Below are 22394 nucleotides of genomic sequence, written 5' to 3'. Positions count from 1 at the left end.
TTAGTTTATATTCATAATTTTGGAAGAAATAAAGTGCCACAAATGCAATTGTCTAGACAAGACTAGAATTTGCACTTTTTTAGTTTGCAATGGAATACTGAGAGATTGCATATATACAGGAGATTAAACTATACATGTGCCGGATCAAAAACATCTTGACCACAAGTTCATAAAATCTAAGGGTGGATATGTAGAACTACTATAGATTTATGAAGCAAAAACTAAGCAGTTTACCCAGCGTCCCCAAATCTATCCAAAATGTCTTGATTATGCATTGCTGTAAATCACAACATATTCCTGTATGTCACTACAAATCAACAGTTTTGACTCAAGAAACTCACTGTTTCATCATTTTCGAGTGGGAATTACAAGCTTTCCGTCAGTACAGTGGTCTAAAATATCTAGGGGTCCAGAAACATAACCAAAATCTCTCCAAAATGTAATAAAATGCTTTTTGTCCATTATAAAGCATATAAATGAGCCCCTTATGAAGGTTTAAGATTAAACATTGCTATCACATTAAAAAATAATGCAAAAAATATTGTTACACAATGTGGTACAGTACCTAAATGCGTAATAATTTACTCTTGTATGTATTTCTATACTCTGTACTCTCGTATGTTTTCTTGTTTGAGGATGGGACGACATGAAAACAATTTTCAACCGTCCACCACGTTTTGGCAATGTTCCAACTGTCACGTCATCACTGTTGCATGCTTCACAAAAACTATTACACTACTAACTAACGCTTACATTACAGTGTGAAATATCCACATTATATAATACCACTAACCTATTTAAACACACTCAATTTCAAAAATAACATATATAATGTTTGACAGAACAAGCTGTTTGAGAGTGATCTGAGGAAACAAAACAGGGAGAGTGGTGGGAGGAGTGCTCATAAATTTGGCATCTTAATTAAAGTCATTCTACCGACTGGGAGAAACCATGCATTAAATGTAAAGACAACCTTGGCACACTGGAGGTGGGCCGTCCATCTGCAGTCGCTCCCCTAGCCTACAGGTCAGGATCTCGTTCCCCACCAGTGTGAATCCAGGATGACACTGGTATCTAATGATGTCTCCTGTTGAGAAATGACAGAGGATCCATTAGCATGATCTGCTAAGACATACACTTAATCAAACCAATTGAGTCGACAACCTATGTAGATTTCACTGCTTTAATGGAAACAGATGCCATTGGCTGATAAGGAAACAACAGGTTGAGAACAATTAAGAGGATAATGAAACACACTTGGACGCACTGATGTAGTGTTTAGGAAATAGTGTAGTCACTGTGCTGTCTCTGTAAGATTACAAATGTTCACTATTTCAAAGCTTCAGTATATTAGCAGTTTCGGCAGCAAAGATTCACTACACATGCTTGATAGCATACAGCTTAGCTTTGGTGTGTTCTTTGAATTTCTACTACAGCTGCAGACAAACAAACACCTGTCCTCATTCCTATTGTTTATAGGTTGCCCAAAACAAGACCATTATTCTTAAGAGTTAACTTAACAGAGATTTTTCTTTGGAAGTTCTGTATTAAAGTATGACTGGATTTTTCAGCTTGGTTTTCTCTGTAAAGCATCTTTGTGACAGTATCTCTAAAAAATACTGTAAAAATGTACTGATTTTGTAACGTTAATATTCATGTTGACAATCCATCTGATCACTGTGGTACTCTTTGGGATTGCCTGCATCATCCCCTACAGAGGGCAACATCCTGCCAGAGGAGACCTGCACACCGCAGAAGCTGGAGCCGGCGATCTGAGACAACCCCACACAGCCAGGACTGGAGAGCTGCGCACTCCAGGAGATGGAGATGAATCTCCCGGGCCATGATATACCGACAGCGGACGGAGGATCAGATGCCATAAACAATTGCCCAAGTTGTAAAAGCCCTCCTGCTGTTGCCCTGCGGCATGGAGAGAACCTGGGGCAAAACCATGGGCTTCCCTCACCACTCCAGCAGCCAGTAAAGAGGAGAATGGTAAATGGTAAATGGACTGCATTTATATAGCACTTTTATCCAATGCACTTTACAATTGATGCCTCTCATTCGCCAGAGCAGTTAGGGGTTAGGTGTCTTGCTCAAGGACACTTCGACACGCCCAGAGCGGGGTTTGAACCGGCAACCCTCCGACTGCCAGACAATCGGTCTTACCTCCTGAGCTCCTATGTCGCCCCATAGCTCAGGAGGTAGCTCAGAAACCTTCATGAGGGGCAGCAGCGGTTCGTACTAAGGGCCAGACGCAGGCAAAACTGCCTGGCCCATCTTAGATGCCCTGCAGCTTCACACCTCTGTTCCTGCTGCAAGAGAGGGAGTCCCAGGTCCCCTCCCCCTTGGACTATGCACCCAAAAACCACTTCCCAGCCCTGACTCCACCTAACCAGGAATTCACTGTTAACAGGTTCCTGTACAGACTGAGTTTTGGGAAAAACAATGGACTGTATGGCACACAAGGTCCCGGGCAAAAAGAGCATTTACTCACGGTAAACACGGTATAGGACTAGGGAAGGAAAAGCCCTGGAAGTGGACGTGGGGAGTGTAATAGCTCCCACTTCCCATTTTCATAATGGTCAAGTGGGAGTGATTGACAGAAGGTGCCCCCATCCCAGGGGTTAAGGGCCACCTTCCCTCCGCTGCCAGAGAACAGCCATTAGCTGTTTCTCATGGAGGTAATATCGGCAGCACTTCCAGTCACCACATGTAGATTGCCCACAGGAACTACGTCCATCAAGTTGTTTTGTTTTCAGCTGAATGTAGTGTTGTGTTGAAGTGTCTGTCTAAAGGTGTAACTCAGTCTTTTGTTCCTGTTTGGAGAAATCTTAAAATGAGTTTAGATAACATTAGTACTTGGAAAAAATAAAGCCCTAATACCAGCTGATATTGGACTGGTATCAGCATAGAAATTCAAATATTTTTATGGATCTAGTAACTCTCTTTTTTATATATTATTACAAAACTCGTAAGATCCTAATAAGTATGTCAAAACCGTTTTGGCGATTTTTCGAAAAACAGTTTATTTTTTACAATGTCGTACATTCTACTCAAATAACAACATTAAAATGCCTAACTTATCAGAAAAAAATATTTTCTTTAATATGATTTATTATCCACTTCCCTCTTCCTGTGTAATCACTGTAGTTGCAGAGGGAGATGACACTTTCTGCTGGCAATGTATTCACGGGCGTTCCACGCAGAAACATTAAAACGAAATTGGCATCTGGGTTCACTTTAACAGGTCATTTGACTTTGTTTACAAGCATTTGTGCCTGCACCTAACGCTGCACCTAACTCAATTGGGTCATTATAAAAAAAATCTAACCTCATTGAAGATATTATTACACATTTTTGTTATAATAAAAAATTGCTGTGAAATGATTTACATGTAAGTTGGTTATTATGTTTTCATGCTTTCATATATTAATATTGTTCTATAATGTAAAGCTGTCCTGAGGAACTTAGAAAAATCCGAACATAACACCATAAACTTTAAAATCGACAGCAAGTTCATTTTATGTAATTGTATGTTTAATAGCAGTCAGCAACACATATAACCAATTGATTCTCATTTTTCAATTCATGTTTTTAAAATGAATATCGAACACTCATTCATTTCTTGCTTTTTATTTTCTGTTCCTGAAACAAAAAAAAAATTGGCTGAAAAATACGTATCCTTTCTCCCCAATGATAGTTAGCCTACTACTTGCTGAGGGAAGCAGCTATTTTTTTAACATCGTATTAAATTAAACAACTGTCATTTTCTGGAACGTCAGCTATTTATTTATTGTTATTTTATTATACTATAGCATTTATGCCATTGTGGATTAAAAATAAACTGAAAAATCGCCAAAACAGGTTTCACCCACCCTATGGATATGCATTATCTCACACTGGCAGCAGGTTGGGAACTGGGAATCAAAAAGATGCATCTCCTTTTCACCATAATTAAAATATATATAAAAATATATAAATAAAAAACACCCATTTATAAAATTAAAATGCTTTATACCACACTGCAGACATGATCTTGGTGAAGCCTAGATAATGAGCACTACACTACATACGTGATTATATCTCTTCAAGCAATAGATGGCCTCATGTAACACTCTTCATCAATTTTTTTGATGACAAACTGCCTGATTTACGCCTGTAATTACTCATTTGCGAAACAAAAGGAACCTGCAGTTTAGACAGTTTTTCTCAGTAAAAATTCCATTCTTGAGATATTTCAGTCAGGCTTCCGGTCAAACCACAGTACAGAAACAGCTCTAGTCAAGGTAATTAATGATATTTGAATGTGCATAGATGCTGCTGGGTGTGTCTATTCTTGTTCTGTTAGATCTCAGTGCTGCATTTGACACTGCTACATCGACTTAAACATTGGGTAGGTCTCTCAGGAACAGTTCTTAAATAGTTTTATTCATAACTGGCTGAAAGAAATTTTTGTGTTGCCCTGGGGGATTCTGTATCAAAAAAAGCTATTATTCACTGTGGGATTCCTCAGGGTTCTATTATTGGCCCATTAATCTTTTCTTTATACATGCTTCCACTTGGTAAAATCATTAGTAACCATGGGGTTAATTTCCATAGCTATGCTGATAATACCTAGCTTTATATTTCTGTATTGCCTGAGGATGAAAGCCTGATAAGTTCCTTAGAAAACTGTCTAATCTCATGTCTAATCTCTGATGTCTCATAATTTTCTTCAATTGAATTAGGATAAGACTGAGATAATTATCATTGGATCGAAGGCCCAGAGAGAAAGACTATCTAAGAACCTAGGACCTCTAGTGTCAAACAATAAACCTCAAATTAAGAATCTAGGTGTAATCTTGGATGCTAACCTAAGCTTTCTGCCACATATAAGAAATTGTAACATGGGTAAACTTCCTCCATTTGTGAAACATTACTAAAGTAAGGCCTTTCCTCACGCAAGCTGATGCTGAACGGTTAATACATGCCTTTGTTACAAATAGATTAGACTACTGTAATGCTCTCTTCTCTGGTCTTCCAAAAAATATATATAGAGCAGCAACAACTTGTGCAAAGCTCAGCTGCAAGAATCTTGACACAAACCAAAAAGAGAGCTCACATCACACCTGTACTTGCATCTCTGCATTGGCTGCCTGTATAATATAGAATTGATTGTTATGCATTCCAAAAGTAAACTATAAAAGAAGTGGAGATGGTTCTTTTTATTTCTATGCCCCCATGCTATGGAATAGTTTGCCTAGACAGATCAGAGAGGCACAAAATGTAGCACTTTTTAAAAGCGCTGTGAAAACATACTTTTTTTAGGATGCCTTTTACTTGATTATATCCTATTTTAGTATTTATTTGTCTTTTGCTTTTACCTGTTTTATAAATATACATCTACTCTACATTGGCTTGTATTTAATTGTGTTTTATTGCATTTTGTTTTATCCTATTTTATTTGTATATTGTGTCTATTTCATGTTATATTGTTTTATTTTATATTTTCCTGTTTTAAGTGTTTATTATTATTATTTCCTCGGTGTGAAGCACTTTGGGCTGCTACTGCTGTATGAAAGGTGCTATATAAATAAAGTGTATTATTAGGGGTCCAAGCAGCGAAGCTGGTGGAACCCTATTATATCTGTTAGGATTATTATTATTAGGGGTCCAAGCAGCGAAGCTGGTGGAACCCTATTGTTTTTGTTAGGATTATTATTATTCTTATTTTTTTCCGCTAAAAGTGTCTGAGGCTCAGCAACCATAAGTCCTGGAGCAACCAAATTTGGCAGGTGGGTTCCTATGGGCCCCCACTACTCAGGCACTACGTCGGCCAGATGGTGGCGCTATAACAAAGGGTTTTGCGTAAAAGGTCACACCATAAGTTAGATGAACACAAAACTTCATCGACCTATGCATCTGAACGTGCTCTACAACTTTGCCATTGGCCCCACCTATCGCCATATTGTTTGCCCGCCATTTAGACTTTTTAGTTGGGGCGTGGAAGTTTTCTCCACTAAAATGTCTGAGGCTCAGCAACCATAAGTTGTAGACCAACCAAATTTGGTAGGTGGGTTCCTATGGCCCCCCACTACTCAGGCACTAAAAATCACCTATGTCGGCCAGATGGTGGCACTATAACAAAGGATCATACTTTAAAAGGTCATAACTCCCACACCGTAAGTCAGATCAACACAAAACTTCATCGACTGATGCATCTGAATGTGCTCTACAACTTTCCTATTGGGAGCACCTATGTCCGCCATATGGTTTGCACACCATTTGGACTTTTTCATTAGGTGGGGTGCGGAAAAGCTGGAGCTCCAAATCTAAACGGTTACGACATCGAGTAAACTTCTTTACGGCAAGCGACAACCATGGCGACGCAAGTAATCCGACACCGTAGGTCTAGTTTTTAGCAGTGAGGGGAGGGTCTGAGCATCGCAAACGCAGTCGCAAACTGAGTTTCTGTGCAAACGCGCGAAAACACGCTGGTATAATGAAACAATGACGGTAGCCTCATAGTCCGCTTCGTTCCGTTGCTACCATAACATAACGACCTACAGCTGCAGTTTCTCACTGCAATTACTAATATTGAATATAAACAAAAGACGCAATTTATGCTGTAGTCTGCCAATGTCTAAATAAATAATACGGTCCATTTGAAGACAATATCGGGTGAGTTCGTTTAGTCTTTAAATCCGTCATTATGCTGAGAGAAATCGTATTCTCAATTTAATCTCTACATTGACTGTAAGCTTAGGGTTGTAACTAGGTAGTTGTTTCGTACGTGACTTAGTCTTAACTCATCTTAACTATTGCTTCTATTTTTGCATAGACTGCATTGTTGCTGTTCTTGTTTGTGTTAGTGTTAATCAGTTTAACATACAGGGTCCAAGTTGAACTATGCGGTTGTTCCCTGCACTTAGAACGGTAGGCTACTGCCCTCTAGGGTTTTCGACACACTTGTTCCTCGTTATGGTAATACATTTTGTTGTACGTCGCTCTGGATAAGAGCGTCTGCCAAATGCCTGTAACGTAATGTAATGCAATATTCCGTAGCAACAAGATAAACCCGACATTAGCTCTAAAATATGCCAATACAGCAGTGAAAACGCTGCTCACTGAATAATGAAATAAACGAGACAACGTTTTTTTAAAAATTATACCATGTCATTATACATCAATATCTGGGACTAAACATTTAGTAAATATACAATCTTACCATTGGTTTTACGCGTAGAGATGTCCCTTTTGCGACAGAGCGGTCATATTGTCTTGGATAATCCGTTTGTGAAATGTCTGCTACCTTCAAAAACAGCTGTGCGTAATACCACACCTGTTACTTACGGCGTTGTCGCCCTTTTTAGGGCAATTTGGCTTGATTGACAATTCATTTATTCAGTAGGTGAGAGTATAAGCTTTCTAACGATGTATAACATGTCTGATTTTGCTTTTGGAATAGCGTTTTATAGGTCAACGTAACCAAAATTTTTCTTATCTGCCAATGTCTAAATAAATAAAACGGTAGGCTACTTTGCGCTCAGCACGCAGTTCGCGAGTTGATATTACGTATTTTTTCCGTTTTTTCTCAATGTCGTATTTATTATTTGAAATGTGCATTCATGTGTTATTATTCTATCTGTCTCTGTGGCGCTCTGAAATGTGCATTCTCTGCTAAACTGAGCAATGGATTGGAATATGTGTCTGACGTAGTGTTGCACGGTATACCAAAACCTCAGCACTTTCTCGGTACTTAAAAAAAAAAGAAAAAAAAAGAAACGGTTCGGTATTAGAATATTCCGACGTTCGGTAGTTTTGAGTCAAATGTAAAAGCCAGGGAAAATTGTCTCCCGCATTACTGATTGAGAGGATGAAAAGTGTAATTTGTCAGAATCTTCGCTAGAAGGCATTAGCAACTAAGGTTGCCAAGTGAGGTGACGTGTGCTTGTGCCTTCACTTCGCTGATACAGTGCAGGCTTCGACTCAGTTGACATCAGTAGCAATAGATGTTCTAATTTGTCAATATTTAATTATAGGAAGATGCCTTATTGTTATTGAAATATGCTGTTTTTAGATCTATTTTAAAGTGAAAGGCCTGTTTAAAGATAATTTACTTTACATTTGTTTAATTTTTGAAGTATATTTAATATAGTTTTCTATGGTTTAGTGTTGTAACACTATAGTCCTATGCTTATTGATATGTTGAACAGGCTTCAACTTAAAGGTTGTTAATAAACCAGGTTTTTAATAAATTGTGAATTTGAAAATGAGATCAACCCTTGTGGACATTACGTTTCTGATCTATTAAGGTCATTTCAGTATTGTTAGGTAGCGAGTATCGAATTAGCATCGTTTAAGTTTCAAGTATCATTTCAGTATTCAGTATCGTGATACTAAACCTGGTATCAGTATCAAAGTAAAAATTTTGGTATCATGACAACACTAGTGTGATGCTTTTTTTAGTTGCGGCATGGAAGCGCTGCAGCTGTACATACACGCTTGGCCATCTAAGTGTTACGACATGCCATCTAAGTGTTACGACATAGTAAAGGCCTTTACAGGAAGCGGCCAGGACACATCCATGGCGACGCAACTAAGTCATCCGACAGTGTCTCTTAGCACAAAATTGGCCATAAGTCATCACTATTTTATACGATCATCATGATATTCAGTAGATATGTTGGGTGACGGCATATGATCATGAGGACAAAGCCATTTTAAAATCGCTCCATAGGGGGCGCGATGGTGCCAATGCTTGAACCCCTCCCAACGCCGCTTGCGGCTTTAATTATTATTATTATTATTATTATTATTAATAATAATAATAATAATAATAATAATAATAATAATAATAATAATAATAATAATAAACACTAAAATTAATGGTCAGGATGTAGAAAAATCGTTGAGTCATATGAGTACTTGGGCATTATATGTTGTGTAAAAAAGCCAGCAGCCCCATTTTGGTCTGAGGAAGCTGGCTAAGTTCAATGTTGACAGGTCCCTGATGACTTTGTTTTACAGATCTTTTATTGAGTCGATTTTTACTTTTTCTTTTATCTGTTGGTATGCTTCTCTTAATTTAAAAGCAGAAAAAACATTAACAAAGGTGATCAAGGTCTGTAGCAGTATCACAGGTACTCAACAGAAAAGTCTGTCTGAGTTGTATAACAAACAGTTGTTAAAGAAAGCAGAATCCATCCTTTCCGACAGCACTCACCCCCTGCATCTAGAGTTTCTGACCTTGCCTTCGGGTTTCCACTTCAAAAACCCATTAGCCAAAGCTAGATAATCATGTGTTTTACTCCTGGTTTTGCAGCTTCCTATACTAAAGGTAGCCATGTGGCAGCATGTTTTGCCACTCAGTCCCGACTGAGGGGGCGTATTCCGCTTAAATTAAAGGCAGTTGGGCTCGACAGTGATCCTTACAACTTACCAAAGAACCAGTGGTCCATGGACATTCAACAAGAAATCAGAGCTATCTTTTTACAGACTGCCGAAAGCTAAAGAAAAGAGAAGCGATGCATCGCTGCAATTCGCAGAAACAACTCAAATCCAGGGATCGAAACGTGGATTTGCGGTTGTCATTTTGTGTCAGGTATGTTGGATTTTTGGGTAAGTTCGCTTTTTTGAGCCAAGGGTTCCCTCGTCAGATTTCCAATGTGTTTTTCCCATAGGGATTTCGTTTTTGCTGAAAATGAGATCTGTGGTGAACGTAAGCCTAAGACAGCTCCATGTTTTGTTCTAGGAGATAAATTATATGCATTAATATCACCACCGTGATTTTTGAAGCTGCTACGTGCTTTTAAAAAGTAAGCTGCTAACAAGTTGCTATATTGAAACTACAACAATGGTCGCTTTCTAGCAACCACCACTCAAGTTTCCATAGACCGCCTGCACGTGACAACCGTTGTAGTTTCAACATAGCAACTTCTTAGCAACTTGTTTTTTTAAAGCACATAACTGCTTCTAAATTCACGGTTGCGATATTAATGGGTGTAATTTATCTCGTACAACAAAACGTGAAACTCCCTTCGACATATGTTAACCACAGACCTTATTTTCGACAGTAAACGATGCTTATGGGACAAATGAATGGGAAATTTGCCGAGGGAACCCATGGCGGAAGTAACTTCAGAGTTAGCCTACAAAAAGACGTAATCACTGTAACACTCTATTTGCCTTGAATAAATTCTAATTTAAAACAATTCATTTCGCATTGAAAACAACCACAAAACCAAATAGCAAAAGCCTACTATACAGGCCAATCTGGCGTTTACTTATAATAAATGCATGTGATAAAGCAGTTTCTTTTCCATTAATTATTTTGTATAGGACAGAATTACGCGTATACAATCCTCAAATGACGACTGTACCAGCAGTGAACAAAAAGTAATTCACTGTGTTACATTTATGATGCGTTACATTTATCCCCTATATCCTAAGTGAAACTGACATGGATGACGTTAGACTGTGCTCAAAACTATCTGACTATTGTTAATTTTCACAGTCTGACCACAAAGTTAGTTGAATAACCGTTTATAGATGTACATTTCACTGAAATACACACAAAAGTAATGGATAACAAGCATGTCCCTATTTTCAGCTTGTCTTTATAATGTATTTTCCTCTCCATTCCGTTAATATAACAGCAGTGGTAACAGTTTTACTTTGCTCCTGCCTCCCACGGTTGAAGTGTTAACTATATGGTTTTTGAGTGCTCACATTTGCCACGTGGTGGTTTCGCGAACAAAAGTAGTTCCTGTAGAAATACAAAGAAAATGTATGCAAATTTGCTGCTGCCAGGAAGATGTCTTGCGGCAGAAGCGTCATCTGAAACCACTGATCACTGTATACTAGACATAGCCAATCATTTACTTTGTTATATGAATGGACACAGCCAATCATTTCTTTTGTTAAATCTTACTCTAAGCTTATTGTTAAGACACTTTTTGCTTATAAAAGCAGGGAACGACCCTGCTTTCTTCAGTTTGGCTTTATCTACCTTGTTGTGTGTAGGTGTTTTCTTTCTGCAGAAATAAATACTATTTATTGTATGATACACCTCGTTGTGCCTGGTTATTCAACGGAGGGAATTTTCTCTGCCCAACAGGTGATTGTTACGGTCTACGTCTGGAATACTCCTTTCACGAGTGATGACAGGGTCCGAAGGCCATTTTTGTGAGCAAAAATGAAACTTAAAAGCTCATGCGCACTGGGAAAGTATTGTCACCAATTTTCGCACTCTCTCTCAGTCTCAACCTCTCTCTTTCTCTCTCTCTTTCCCTGAGCTGCAGTTGGGGGATGAGGGGTGGTGGTGGGGGGGTCTGTGTGTATGTCTGTCTCTATGTTTGTCTATGAATGTTATGTTTTATTTCATTTTTATGTATACCAGCACCAAAATAATATGATTGTTGCAACGTATATTGATTATGATGAGAACAATATTGTTAATCACTATTCAAGCCCCATAATAAGATTCATAAGGTTAATGATTACTGTGATGATGGTTATGATGATGATGATCATCATCATGGGTATTATTGCTGTTACTATTATTAGTAGTGATATTGTTATTGGTATTGTTGTTATTATTATTATTATTACTATTGTTATTTATTTAACAACTCTTATCAATGATAACCTACCTATCAATGGCACCGATTAAGTTTATAACCTGGAACGTCAGGGGTCTTAATTCGCCAAAAAAAACTGTCCCACCTTTCAAAACTTAAAGGAGACTTCTGTCTGTTGCAAGAAACACATCTTATCAATTCAAACCTTGACCAATTAAAATCAAATTGGGTCAACCAGGTATTTGCCGCTTCTTTTAATTCAAAGAAAAGAGGTGTTGCAGTGTTGATTAACAAAAAAATACCATATAGCAATAACTAAATCACAGCAGATCCTGAAGGACGATATATAATAATCAGTGGTTCCATTGGGGAGGTTAAGTTAACAATAGATAACCTATACGGCCCAAATGAGGACAACCCAGCATTTTTTCATAAATTCTTTTCAGAATGAATTAACTTCTCCAATACAACCATTATTATTGGAGGCGACTTCAATACAACTATTTATCCAAAACTTGACCGATCAAACATTATTATATCCTCCAGACCGTGGCAATCATCTGAAACAGTTAAACAATATATGGCTGACTTTGGTCTTGGTGATAACTGGCATCTAAAAAACCCTACCAAACAAGAATATACATATTACTCACCCCATCACAACTCTTTCTCCCGAATTGATTACTTCCTCACTAGCAACTTGATCATTTCAAAGACACAAGAAGTAAAAATCCACCCCAAAATTATTTCCAACCATGCTCCAGTGAGCTTCACCTTTATTAATGAAACCACCCTTAAACCATGCACAAGATAGCATTTTAACACATCATTGCTTGCAGATTCTGACTTCAAAACTTACCTGAATAGAGAGTGGGCATCCTTCATTGAACTAAATGACTCTCCAACAACCTCACCTATACTACTCTGGGAAACAGCCAAGGCAGTGATAAGGGGAAAAATAATCTCATATTCCACCAATAAAAAAAGGAAAGAGCAAAAACTGGAATGAGAACTTGAGCAGAGAGTAGGAGATCGGAGTGGTATACAGGCTACAAATCTGATGAAATAAAAAAGAACTAACTGAAACAAATTACAAACTTAATAACATCATAAACAGGAAGACCCAATTTCTCATACAGAGGCTAAAACATAACTACTTTGAACACAGCGACCAATCAGGAAAATATCTGGCAAATCAACTCAAGCGACAACAAGAAAAAAACTATTATACAAACTATTAAAAACTCAGAGGGGAATACCAAATACACTCCAAATGATATATCAGCAACATTTCAAACTTTCTATAGCAACCTCTATAAACCGGATTGCACGCCTAACCTATCTACAATAAACAAATTCCTTGACAACATAGATCTTCCCAAGCTACCAGAACTTCATGCAAATATTTTAGACAGACCCATTACATTAGATAACTGTGAGAAAGCATTTCAAGCCATGTCAAATAATAAAGCAAAAAATCAAAAAATCAAAATACTAACACATCCATCATATCATTAGATGCAGAGAAAGCATTTGACCAGGTAAACTGGACTTTTTTATTTGCAACACTAGACAGGTTGGTTTTGGAGAGTCATTTATTAAAAGGATCAAAATTTTTTACAGCTCACCCACAGCATCAGTAATCACCAATAGAATAACCTCACAAATCAACACCAGTGGAAGGTGCAACCCAAAAAACTACCCTTCAACATCTCAACTGGTAACATTCGATATCCGGGCATTGATATTTCTTCCAATCTTAAAGAGTTGTTCCACCTCAACTTTACCCCCATCCTTAAATCCACCGAAGATCAGTTGAACTGCTGGAATAATTTACCACTCTCCCTTGCAGGCCGCATTGCAACAAACAAAATGTCCATTTTACCCAGAATCAATTAACTCTTCTCAATGACCCCTGTCCAACCAACACCCAATTGGTTCAATACATTTGACTCACTAATCACAAAATTCTACTGGAAAAACAAACAACCTAGAATCAAACCCACGACACCACAGAAAAGCAAGCAGCTTGGAGGTTTAAATGCCCCAAATTTTCTTCACTATTACCTAGCCAATCAATTACAGTACATCATGAAATGGATCCATTCAAATATTCACCAAGACCCATGGTTAGAAATTGAACAATTAGAATGCAACAAATTGTCCATCAAAGATCTACCATTTCTCTCTACAACAATAAAAATCATAACTGCTACAAGAACACAGTCATTGCCACAACTCTGGATCACCAATCACACACCCTTACCATGTAAATTCACCCCAATTTGGAACAACTCAGACTTCACTCAAGAACACTTTTTACAATATCCACAACTCAAGAATGCACTCAGGAAAAAAATTGATATCACACAAAATAACTTGCAACCACCACCATTAGTAACAGACCTATTTACAATATCAACAGCCAAGAAACCACTGTCAAAATTATACAGACTTATCTCATCATCCAAAGACTCCACCACATCCGTCCCCACCACAGACTGGGAAAAAGATCTATCGATTAATATTGATGCAACCCTCTGGAAACAAATTTGCAATAACATCTTCTCGATGACCAGCAACCCCAGATTACAGCTCATTCAATATAAGACCACACACAGAACACACATAACTCAGCACAAGATGCACTTAATGGGCTTCACAGACACCGACATATGTCCCCAATGCACTCTCAACACCACAGACAAGTACTTTTACTCAGTATGGCTTTGCACACCAACCCAAAATTTCTGGAATAACATAATAACTACCATATCCCAAGTCTTGGGTCACAGCATTCCACTTTCCCCTTCCCTCTGCCTCTTAGGAGACCTCACACCCATCAGTCACCTACACAAATACCACAATGCCATACTTATCACCTTGACCATTGCAAAAAAGACAATATTGCTCAACTGGAAATACAGACACAAAATAACATCACAACGGCTCAATTTGTTAACAGAACATCTCTCAATGGAACAAATCACTGCATCTAACAAAAATCAAACATCGAATTTCATGACACCTGGGTCCCCGTCCTGAAAATTTTGAATATGCCAGTGAACCAAGACCTCAACTTATTTTTTATTTAATTTTTATTTATTTGTTGTTTTTGTTGTTGTTATTTTAAATTTTTTTTGTTGCATATTCATGGTGTAAATCAGTACCTGTTTAAATTAATTATAAACCTACAGAGTCTGTCTGTCTGCCTGGATGTCTGTGTGTGTTTTATCTCGACTAACACTATGTAGCGGTGGGTGGGGTGGGGGGGGACTGGGAGGAACTGGGGAACGTAATTTCTGTTTTCATTTTTTTGTGCATACACTTTGTTCTGGAGTGATGACACCAAATAAAAAAGAAAAATATTAAAAAAAGAAAAGGAGACGTGTTTTTCCGATTCCCAGTTCCAAACCTGCTGGCCAGTGTGTGATGATGCAAATCCCTAGGGAGGTCAAACCTGTTTTAACAATTTTTCAGAAAACAGAGTTTGACAGTTTATTTTGACTCCATAATGGCATAATGGCATTGTATTCCCTTAATACGATGTTAAAAATTAGCTGCTTCCCTCAGCATGTAATAACTATTATTGGGGGGAAATGATTTGTGTACTTCTTGGCCAATCGTTTTCCATTTCAGGAACAGAAATGAAAAAGCAAGAAATTAATGGGTGTTTGATATTCATTTTAAAATCAGAAATTAAAAAATGAGAATCAATGGTTATTTGTGTTTTATTCCTCGTGGTAGCAAGACTGTTTTTGCACATAATCTCAACCGATTGGAATTGGACAACCAGGATGATGCCGAGAAGTTAGCTACAGTTTGAATTACATTTCATTTCACCAATAAAAAAAATCCCTTCTGGGGTTATTTTGAATAAGATAATGAGTGCCATTTTTTCCTCTTTATATTATATACACTACCAGTCAAAAGTTTTAGAACACCTCCATTTTCCAGTTTGTATTGAAATTTACGCAGTTGTCTCAATGTACTCTGAAATTAAAGCATAGAACAAATAAATAATTGGAGACAAAAAAGAAATCAAGGAATCGTTCTGTTTAACACAATTTATTCAAATTTTTTGACTCATCAAAGCCGCCACCTTTTGCATATAACAGCTGAACACACTCGTGGCATTCGTTCTGCAATGGAAAACAAATATTGTTCGGAAAGATCTTCCCAACACTGTTGCAGAAGTTCCTACAAATGTGTTGCACTTCTAGGTTGCTTTGCTTTCACCCTTCTGTCCAGTTCAACCCAAACCAGCTTGATGGGGTTTAAGTCCAGAGACTATGCTGGCTATTCCTTTATTTTAAGCCTTGTTCTTTTCTTCTAAGGTAGTTCTGACATAGCCTGGAGGTATGTTCTGGGTCATCTTGCTGTAGGATGAACCCCAGACCAACTAGGTGTTGACTAGAGGGTATTGCATGGCACTGCAGCCCATTTGGTTCAGGGTGCCAGTCACTATGTGCAAGTCACCAACTCTGGATCCAGCAAAAGAGCCCCAGACCATCCTCCTCCATGTTTGACCCGTAGGAATTGTTTGCACCAACTTTCAAGGCTTAATTTACTTCCATTGCTGCAGAAAAGATGTACGTTGTTAACCCATTACTTGTTCCCTGAAAAAGGCCTTTTTTATAACTCTGATATTTACATTATTTTTCAGTTTTTTTAACCTAAACTTTTTAAAAAATCTCTGGCAGTTTACCACTTACCCTTGTATCATTTCAGGCCATTCATGTTATGGTTCTGTGTTTTCCCTCTGTCTTTCCTTGTTGGGCCACCAGATGGCGGCACTTCTGTTTTGTGTCCTGTTTAATTGTATTATTGTTTTCAATTGTCCAATTATTGTTTGCTGGTTGTCTCGTTTTCCCTTCCCTCTCTGTGGCCTGATTGTTCATTGTGCCCTCCTGTGTCTCGTCAGTGTCGTGTCTATTTAAGTTTCCCTTCTCCCTGACTCAGGTGCTGGATCCGTGATGTTGTTAGTCTGTTCGTTTGTGCCTCTGATCGTGTTTCTGCCCCGTGTGTTTCTTGCTAAGAGTTGCCTCCAGTGTTTTTGCCCACGTTCCATTTCTTGTGTTTTTGGATTGTTGGATTTTCTTTGCTTCCTTAGTTTTGAAAATCTTACTTTGTTTTTTAGGACTTGCCCTGCGCGGCTTCGTTTTTGTTCCCTTTTGTTTTTGTTTCAATTAAAAGCTACACTCCTGGTTTTTGCGTTACTCTGGATTTTGAGTGTTTTTTGACTCTGCGTTTGGGTCCATCCCCTCGCCCACCCTGACAATTCACTGGACTTTAACTGCTTAAATTTACATAAAACTGGAACAATGGAAGTGTTCTAAAACCTTTGACTGTTAGTGTATTTTTATTTATTTTTTTATTATTGAACCTTATTTAACCAGGTTAGTCCCATTCAAAAATCTCTTTCAAGGGAGACCTGACCAAGAAGGCAGCAGAACAAAAAGTTACAGACAATATAAAACCATAAACATAAAAACATGTATCCAAAGCAAAATGTGTGTGTGTGTATATATATACTGAACAAATATATAAATGCAACACTTATTTTTGCAGCCATTTTTAATGCATTTAAATAATACCAAAAAGATGTGTTCTGTGTGCATAAAGATCTTATTTCTCTCGATTTTTCCCCACAAATTTGTTTGTCACTGTTAGCTAGCATTTCTCCTTTGTCAAGATACAAGGTGTGGCATATCAAGATGCTGATTATAAGCCATGTTCACCGCACAGGTGTTCCTTATGATGGGGTCTGTGAAGGAGTGGCCCTTCACTAGTTAATTGATTGTGTATTTATTGTTTAATTGATTATTTTATTGTTTAATTTGTTAATTTGAGAGAATTGTAACCCAGGTGCAGTTGATTGGCTCAGCCTATTTAAGTGGCTGTCAGTAGGGACAGGAGGGAGGGGAGCCGAGCCACGACTATCATTTGTACTGCTGGTGCTTTTAAAATAAATTATTTGTCTTTTTCAAGTCTTGTTTTACTCAGTTGTTTTTAAGCCTTTCAAAAGGCCACCCTAAAATGTTGAGTTTTTTGTAGTTCAACACCATGTCACAGATGCCTCAAGAGTTAAGAGATCATGAAATTGGCATGCTGACTGCAGGAATGTCCAATAGAGCTATTGCCAGAGTAATGGGTGTTCATTTCTCCACCATAAGCTGCCTCCAGTGTAGTTTCGGAGATATTGGAAGTTCATCCAATAGGTCTCACAACCGCAGATCACGTGTAACCACACCAGCCCAGGACCGCCACATCCGACTTCTTCACCTTCGCGATCGTCTGAAGCCAGCCACATGGACAGCTGATGAAACAGCTGGTTTACACAACTGTAAATATCTGCACAAACTGTCAGAAATTGTCTCAGGGAAGCTCATCTCCGTGCTCAACGTCCTCACCGGGGTCTTGATTTGTCTGCAGTCCGGCGTCACAATCGACGTGAGTGGGCAAGAGCTCACCTTCAATGGCCGCTGGCATGCTGGAGAACGGTCCTCTTCACTTATGAATCACATTTTCAGCTGTACTGGGCAGATGGCAGGCAGCGTGTGTGGCTTTGGGTGGGTAAGCGGTTTGCTCACGTCAACTTTGTGAACAGAGTGGCCCATGGTGGTGGTGGGGTATTGGTATGAGCAGGCATGGACAGAAAACTCAAGTGCATTTTATCCATGGCAATTTGAACGCACAGAGATATCGTGATGAGATCCTGAGGCCCATTGCTGTGCCATTCATCTACTGCCAACACCTCATGTTTAAGCATGACAATGCACAGCCCCATGTTGCAAGGATCTGTACACAATTCCTGGAAGCTGAAAATGTCCAAGTTCTTCCGTAGCCTGCATACTCACCAGACATGTCACCCATTCAGCCTGTTTGGAATGCTCTGGACTGGCGCATACGACAGCGTGTTTCAGTTCCCACCAATATCCAACAACTTCATACTGCTATTGAAGAGGAGTGAGACAATATTCCACAGGCTACAATCAACAATTTGATCAATTCAATGCGAAGGAGATGTGTTGCTCGTAAACAAAGTGAATTGACCTGTTATAGTGAGCCCAGATGCCAATTTTGTTTTAATGTTAGTGCGTGGAACACCCTTGAATACATTGCCAGCAGAAAGTGTCACCTCCCCCTGCAACTAGAATGATTACATAGGAATAAGGAATGGGATAATACATCATTTTGAAGAAAACAGCTGATATTTTCTGAAGTTAGGTATTTATATGTTGTTATTTGAGTAGCATTTATGACGTTGTGAAACATAAACTCTCAAAATATGTTTTCTGAAAAATTGCCAAAATGAGCAGTTGTAATACGACAAGAGAGTTACCAGATCCATAAAAATACTTGAATGACTTCTATGCTGATACCAGCCCAATATTAGCTGGTATTAGTGCTTAATTTTTCCCAAATACTAATATTATCTTCAAATCACAGAGCTATGCATTTAATCTAAGATAGCGAATCATCCCAAAATGCAACGTGTCATGGCGTCAAGTACAATGCAGAATGGTGGAAACTGTCCTTATAAGGAAAGATTACACTCTGCTGCCCCCTACTGTCACAGCCCCACTAGCATTTCCCTCTGGCCGGCAGAACCTCTCCTGCAGAGGCAAATGCGTCAAATGAAATGCTAAACCACTGTATATTGGGGGCCAACTCTTCATGCATGAATATGCAACATACCCATTTAAAAGTATGAATGATCAGAGGTGTACTATCAATATTAATCAAGGTGTAAGTTTTATCTGAAGAAAAACACGTTTTTAATGTACAAAAATGCCACGTTAATTACACATACAAAGCACTATAAGTCAGTAACACTTACTAAATCCTGGCCTGCCATCAAAAGTACAATATCGGCTATCTTAGCTAACACAAATTAAACATGCTGTATTCCAAAGCAATGCTGCTACCCAATGTTTCCTAAATTATTTCAAGTAACTTGGCCCTGTGTTTTTTCATCTTACCCTGTGAAGAGAATGTGGAAAGAAGGAAGGAAGAAGGAAAAAAACGGGAAATCCCCTAAGATTGGGGCTTTATTGTGCGGACATGTGAAGTTTGCTTTGTGAATTCTGTCTGTTGACATGAGGTCAGAAGGCACAGAGATGAATGTTTTTAAGGGCTGGGATTCTGTGGTCATTGTTGTTATTTCTGTAGGAAATGCTGAAAAGTGCCGAACTCTCTGTGCTGTATGGGTATCTGGCTTGCCGCCCCACCAAGGCATAACTTGGCAGGGTGACATACCTGCCATCTCAATCACTATTGCTAAGGAATGCAACGTAGGAAATAGAGTGTTTGATGGAAAGAAGGGCCAGAACAAAGTCAAACAGGACAAACATGCTGTAAAAGAAGCCAAAGATAGTAGCACGGTAGGCCATTATTCAGAAAGCTGATGTTGAACAAAATGACTTAAAATTAGCAATGTCTCATAACATTATTATTGGTTACTTGCTTAAACTTAACATTTATAGCTGCATTCATTTATAGCACACAATAATAATAGCATTTTAAAGTAACGATTTAAATAAGTTACTACATTTCAGACTTCTGAATGACCCCCTCCTTTCCCAATGGTGTAAAGAAAACACTGCATTTTCATTGGATCAGTGAGACAATAGCAGCGGCATATTGTTGAAAATAAATATTTTTTAAAACAATGGCAATAAATATTAATTAATAAGCATAGCTGAATTATTATTACCTATTTCAAATTCATCGTCGTCAATCAGAACTTCTGCATTGGCTACAGCAGGAGATGGTTGACAAACTCTCAGCTGGTACGCTAAAGTGAAGGAGAAAAAGATGGGGGAGAGAGCGGGAATCAGATTTCACATGGCAATGCAGATAATTTGCTTTAACTAGCATTTAACATGGTTGTAGTGTAGTTAGATTTTCCATGAGATTAAAAAAACGTTTTTTATGTTAGAGCAAAATATTGAACAGAGTTCCATTGCAATGTCCACAAAAGTAGGCTGACACCAGTGAAAATATTAGAGTACTCATACAACCACATTTGTTGCTGAAGTAACACCTTAAGAGCTATTGCAATAACTGAAATAATCAAACTAAAATTATGTGGGGCATTACACAAAACTGAAAATTGAAGAATTCAGTATGAGACTACAAATAATAATGTCTGGGCTATAAACTTCAGAATTTCATATGTGGACAAATTAAGAGCACCTTATAAAAATGTAATTATTCAGTAACTAGAGTTCCACAGTTATAATAATTAACTACTAGTTAATTATTATAACTGTGGAACTCTAGTTACTGAATAATTACATTTTTATAAGGTGCTCTTAATTTGTCCACATATGAAATTCTGAAGTTTATATATTAATACAGCAATAAGTGTGTTTAAATATAGTAAAAAGTTACTATATTTAAACACACTTATGTTGACTTTTTGTAAATTATTGCTGTATTAATTGGCTCGTAGTCATCTGAACTATATAATTTATGGACAAGCAATATTTTTTGCATGAATAATCTTCAGCTTCAGGAAGTTGGTTGCATACTAAAAATGAAAACTTCAAATCAACTATGAAATCAACTATGATGTTTTTGTTGAATCTCAAATAATTTTGCCATGAACAATGTCCAGTATGCAGCACATGCATTATGATATGTTATCACAATGGAATATATGCATCTCCTGGAACACAGAATTGAGAGTAAAGGCCCAGAAGGTGGAAGTGAGTACAATTAAACACCAGACACCAGGAATATTAAACCAGCTTGTTACTGTTATAATAGAAATAATTTTTTTTCTGAGCTTATAGTTCGGGTCTCAAATAAAGAAATAAAACAAATGTAACTAAACTGCACTAAATAACACTGCATAGTCCACAGCAGTTACTTGAATAAGATGTAAGTTTAAAATTTAATTTAAGTAGAGGTCATGCTGGGTTCAGATGGAATTGCTCCCAACCTAACACACACACACAGCAAACTGTTCTTTTTCAAGGTCTAGCCCAGCTAAAGGCCTACAGTTTCCATATGAAACTAAAATGCTATCAAGGTGACAAAAATCTTGCTCATATTCAAGAACAATAGACATACTGTATCATTCTTTATAGCTTGGTTTATACTCACCCTGATACGTGTTAACTTATGTCTGAAGAATACAGTAAATTCATCACATTGTGATGTATAGGTCATGTCAGAAATACTTTTTGGGGCTGGATTTGTAAGGCTGTCTATAGTTGAAGAGAGCACATGAGGATTATTCTGATTTTCATTTACTAAATTTGAAAAAAAAAGCTTGTCTGACATTTCTAATTGTCTTAAAAATTGTTAGGCTCTTTAAGAATGTTGTAGTGGACTTGTAATTCAGTTGTTCTCCATTTATATGCAGCATTCCTCCAGATTTTCCTACAGAACTCAACACATTTAAAAACTCTGCAGCATTATCTATGTGCAGATTATAATCACCTGCGACCAAGATGTCACAGTTCTTACTGACAATGGACAACAATTCTGTGAATTTCTTTAAGATAGGGCATTGTTTGGGGATAGGGCATTGTATACAATGTAATTGCAAGCACAGGGGGTTGAGATTTTAGTAATATGACATGAGCACAAATCACTGATAAAGATGTTCCTGAAATTTAGTGCATCTGTTCCACTATCTCTTTTTACCTTGCCCTATGTAATATTCAAAATCTTTGGGTCACAGACATCAAGCAGTCATTGCATGCAAAGGAAATGCGCCAAAGTACGTATGTAACATTAATACAGTATGTTCCAAACATTATTGAGCCCTGAAATGGGGGGCTATGAATAAAAAGTGCTGTAATACAATACACG

General features: G+C 37.9%; 1 protein-coding gene across 9 annotated transcripts in view; it reads right to left on the bottom strand.

Annotated features, from left to right (window-relative positions):
- Positions 1–22394, bottom strand: part of csmd3b (CUB and Sushi multiple domains 3b) — a 938142-nt gene that overhangs the window by 216331 nt on the left and 699417 nt on the right. For all 9 annotated transcript variants that reach the window (XM_035430384.1, XM_035430386.1, XM_035430391.1 and 6 more), the window contains 2 exons: positions 20284–20364; positions 974–1087 (listed from right to left, as the gene is read on the bottom strand). In XM_035430384.1, the coding sequence (XP_035286275.1) occupies positions 974–1087; positions 20284–20364 (195 nt within the window). The remainder of the gene's footprint in view (positions 1–973; positions 1088–20283; positions 20365–22394) is intronic.

The sequence above is a fragment of the Anguilla anguilla genome, chromosome 8 (genome assembly GCF_013347855.1).
Source record: "Anguilla anguilla isolate fAngAng1 chromosome 8, fAngAng1.pri, whole genome shotgun sequence".
In the NCBI taxonomy this organism is placed as follows: Eukaryota; Metazoa; Chordata; class Actinopteri; order Anguilliformes; family Anguillidae; genus Anguilla; species Anguilla anguilla.
The sequence above is the reverse complement of the archived record's forward strand: the minus strand, read 5'-3'. Positions and strand labels throughout refer to the sequence as shown.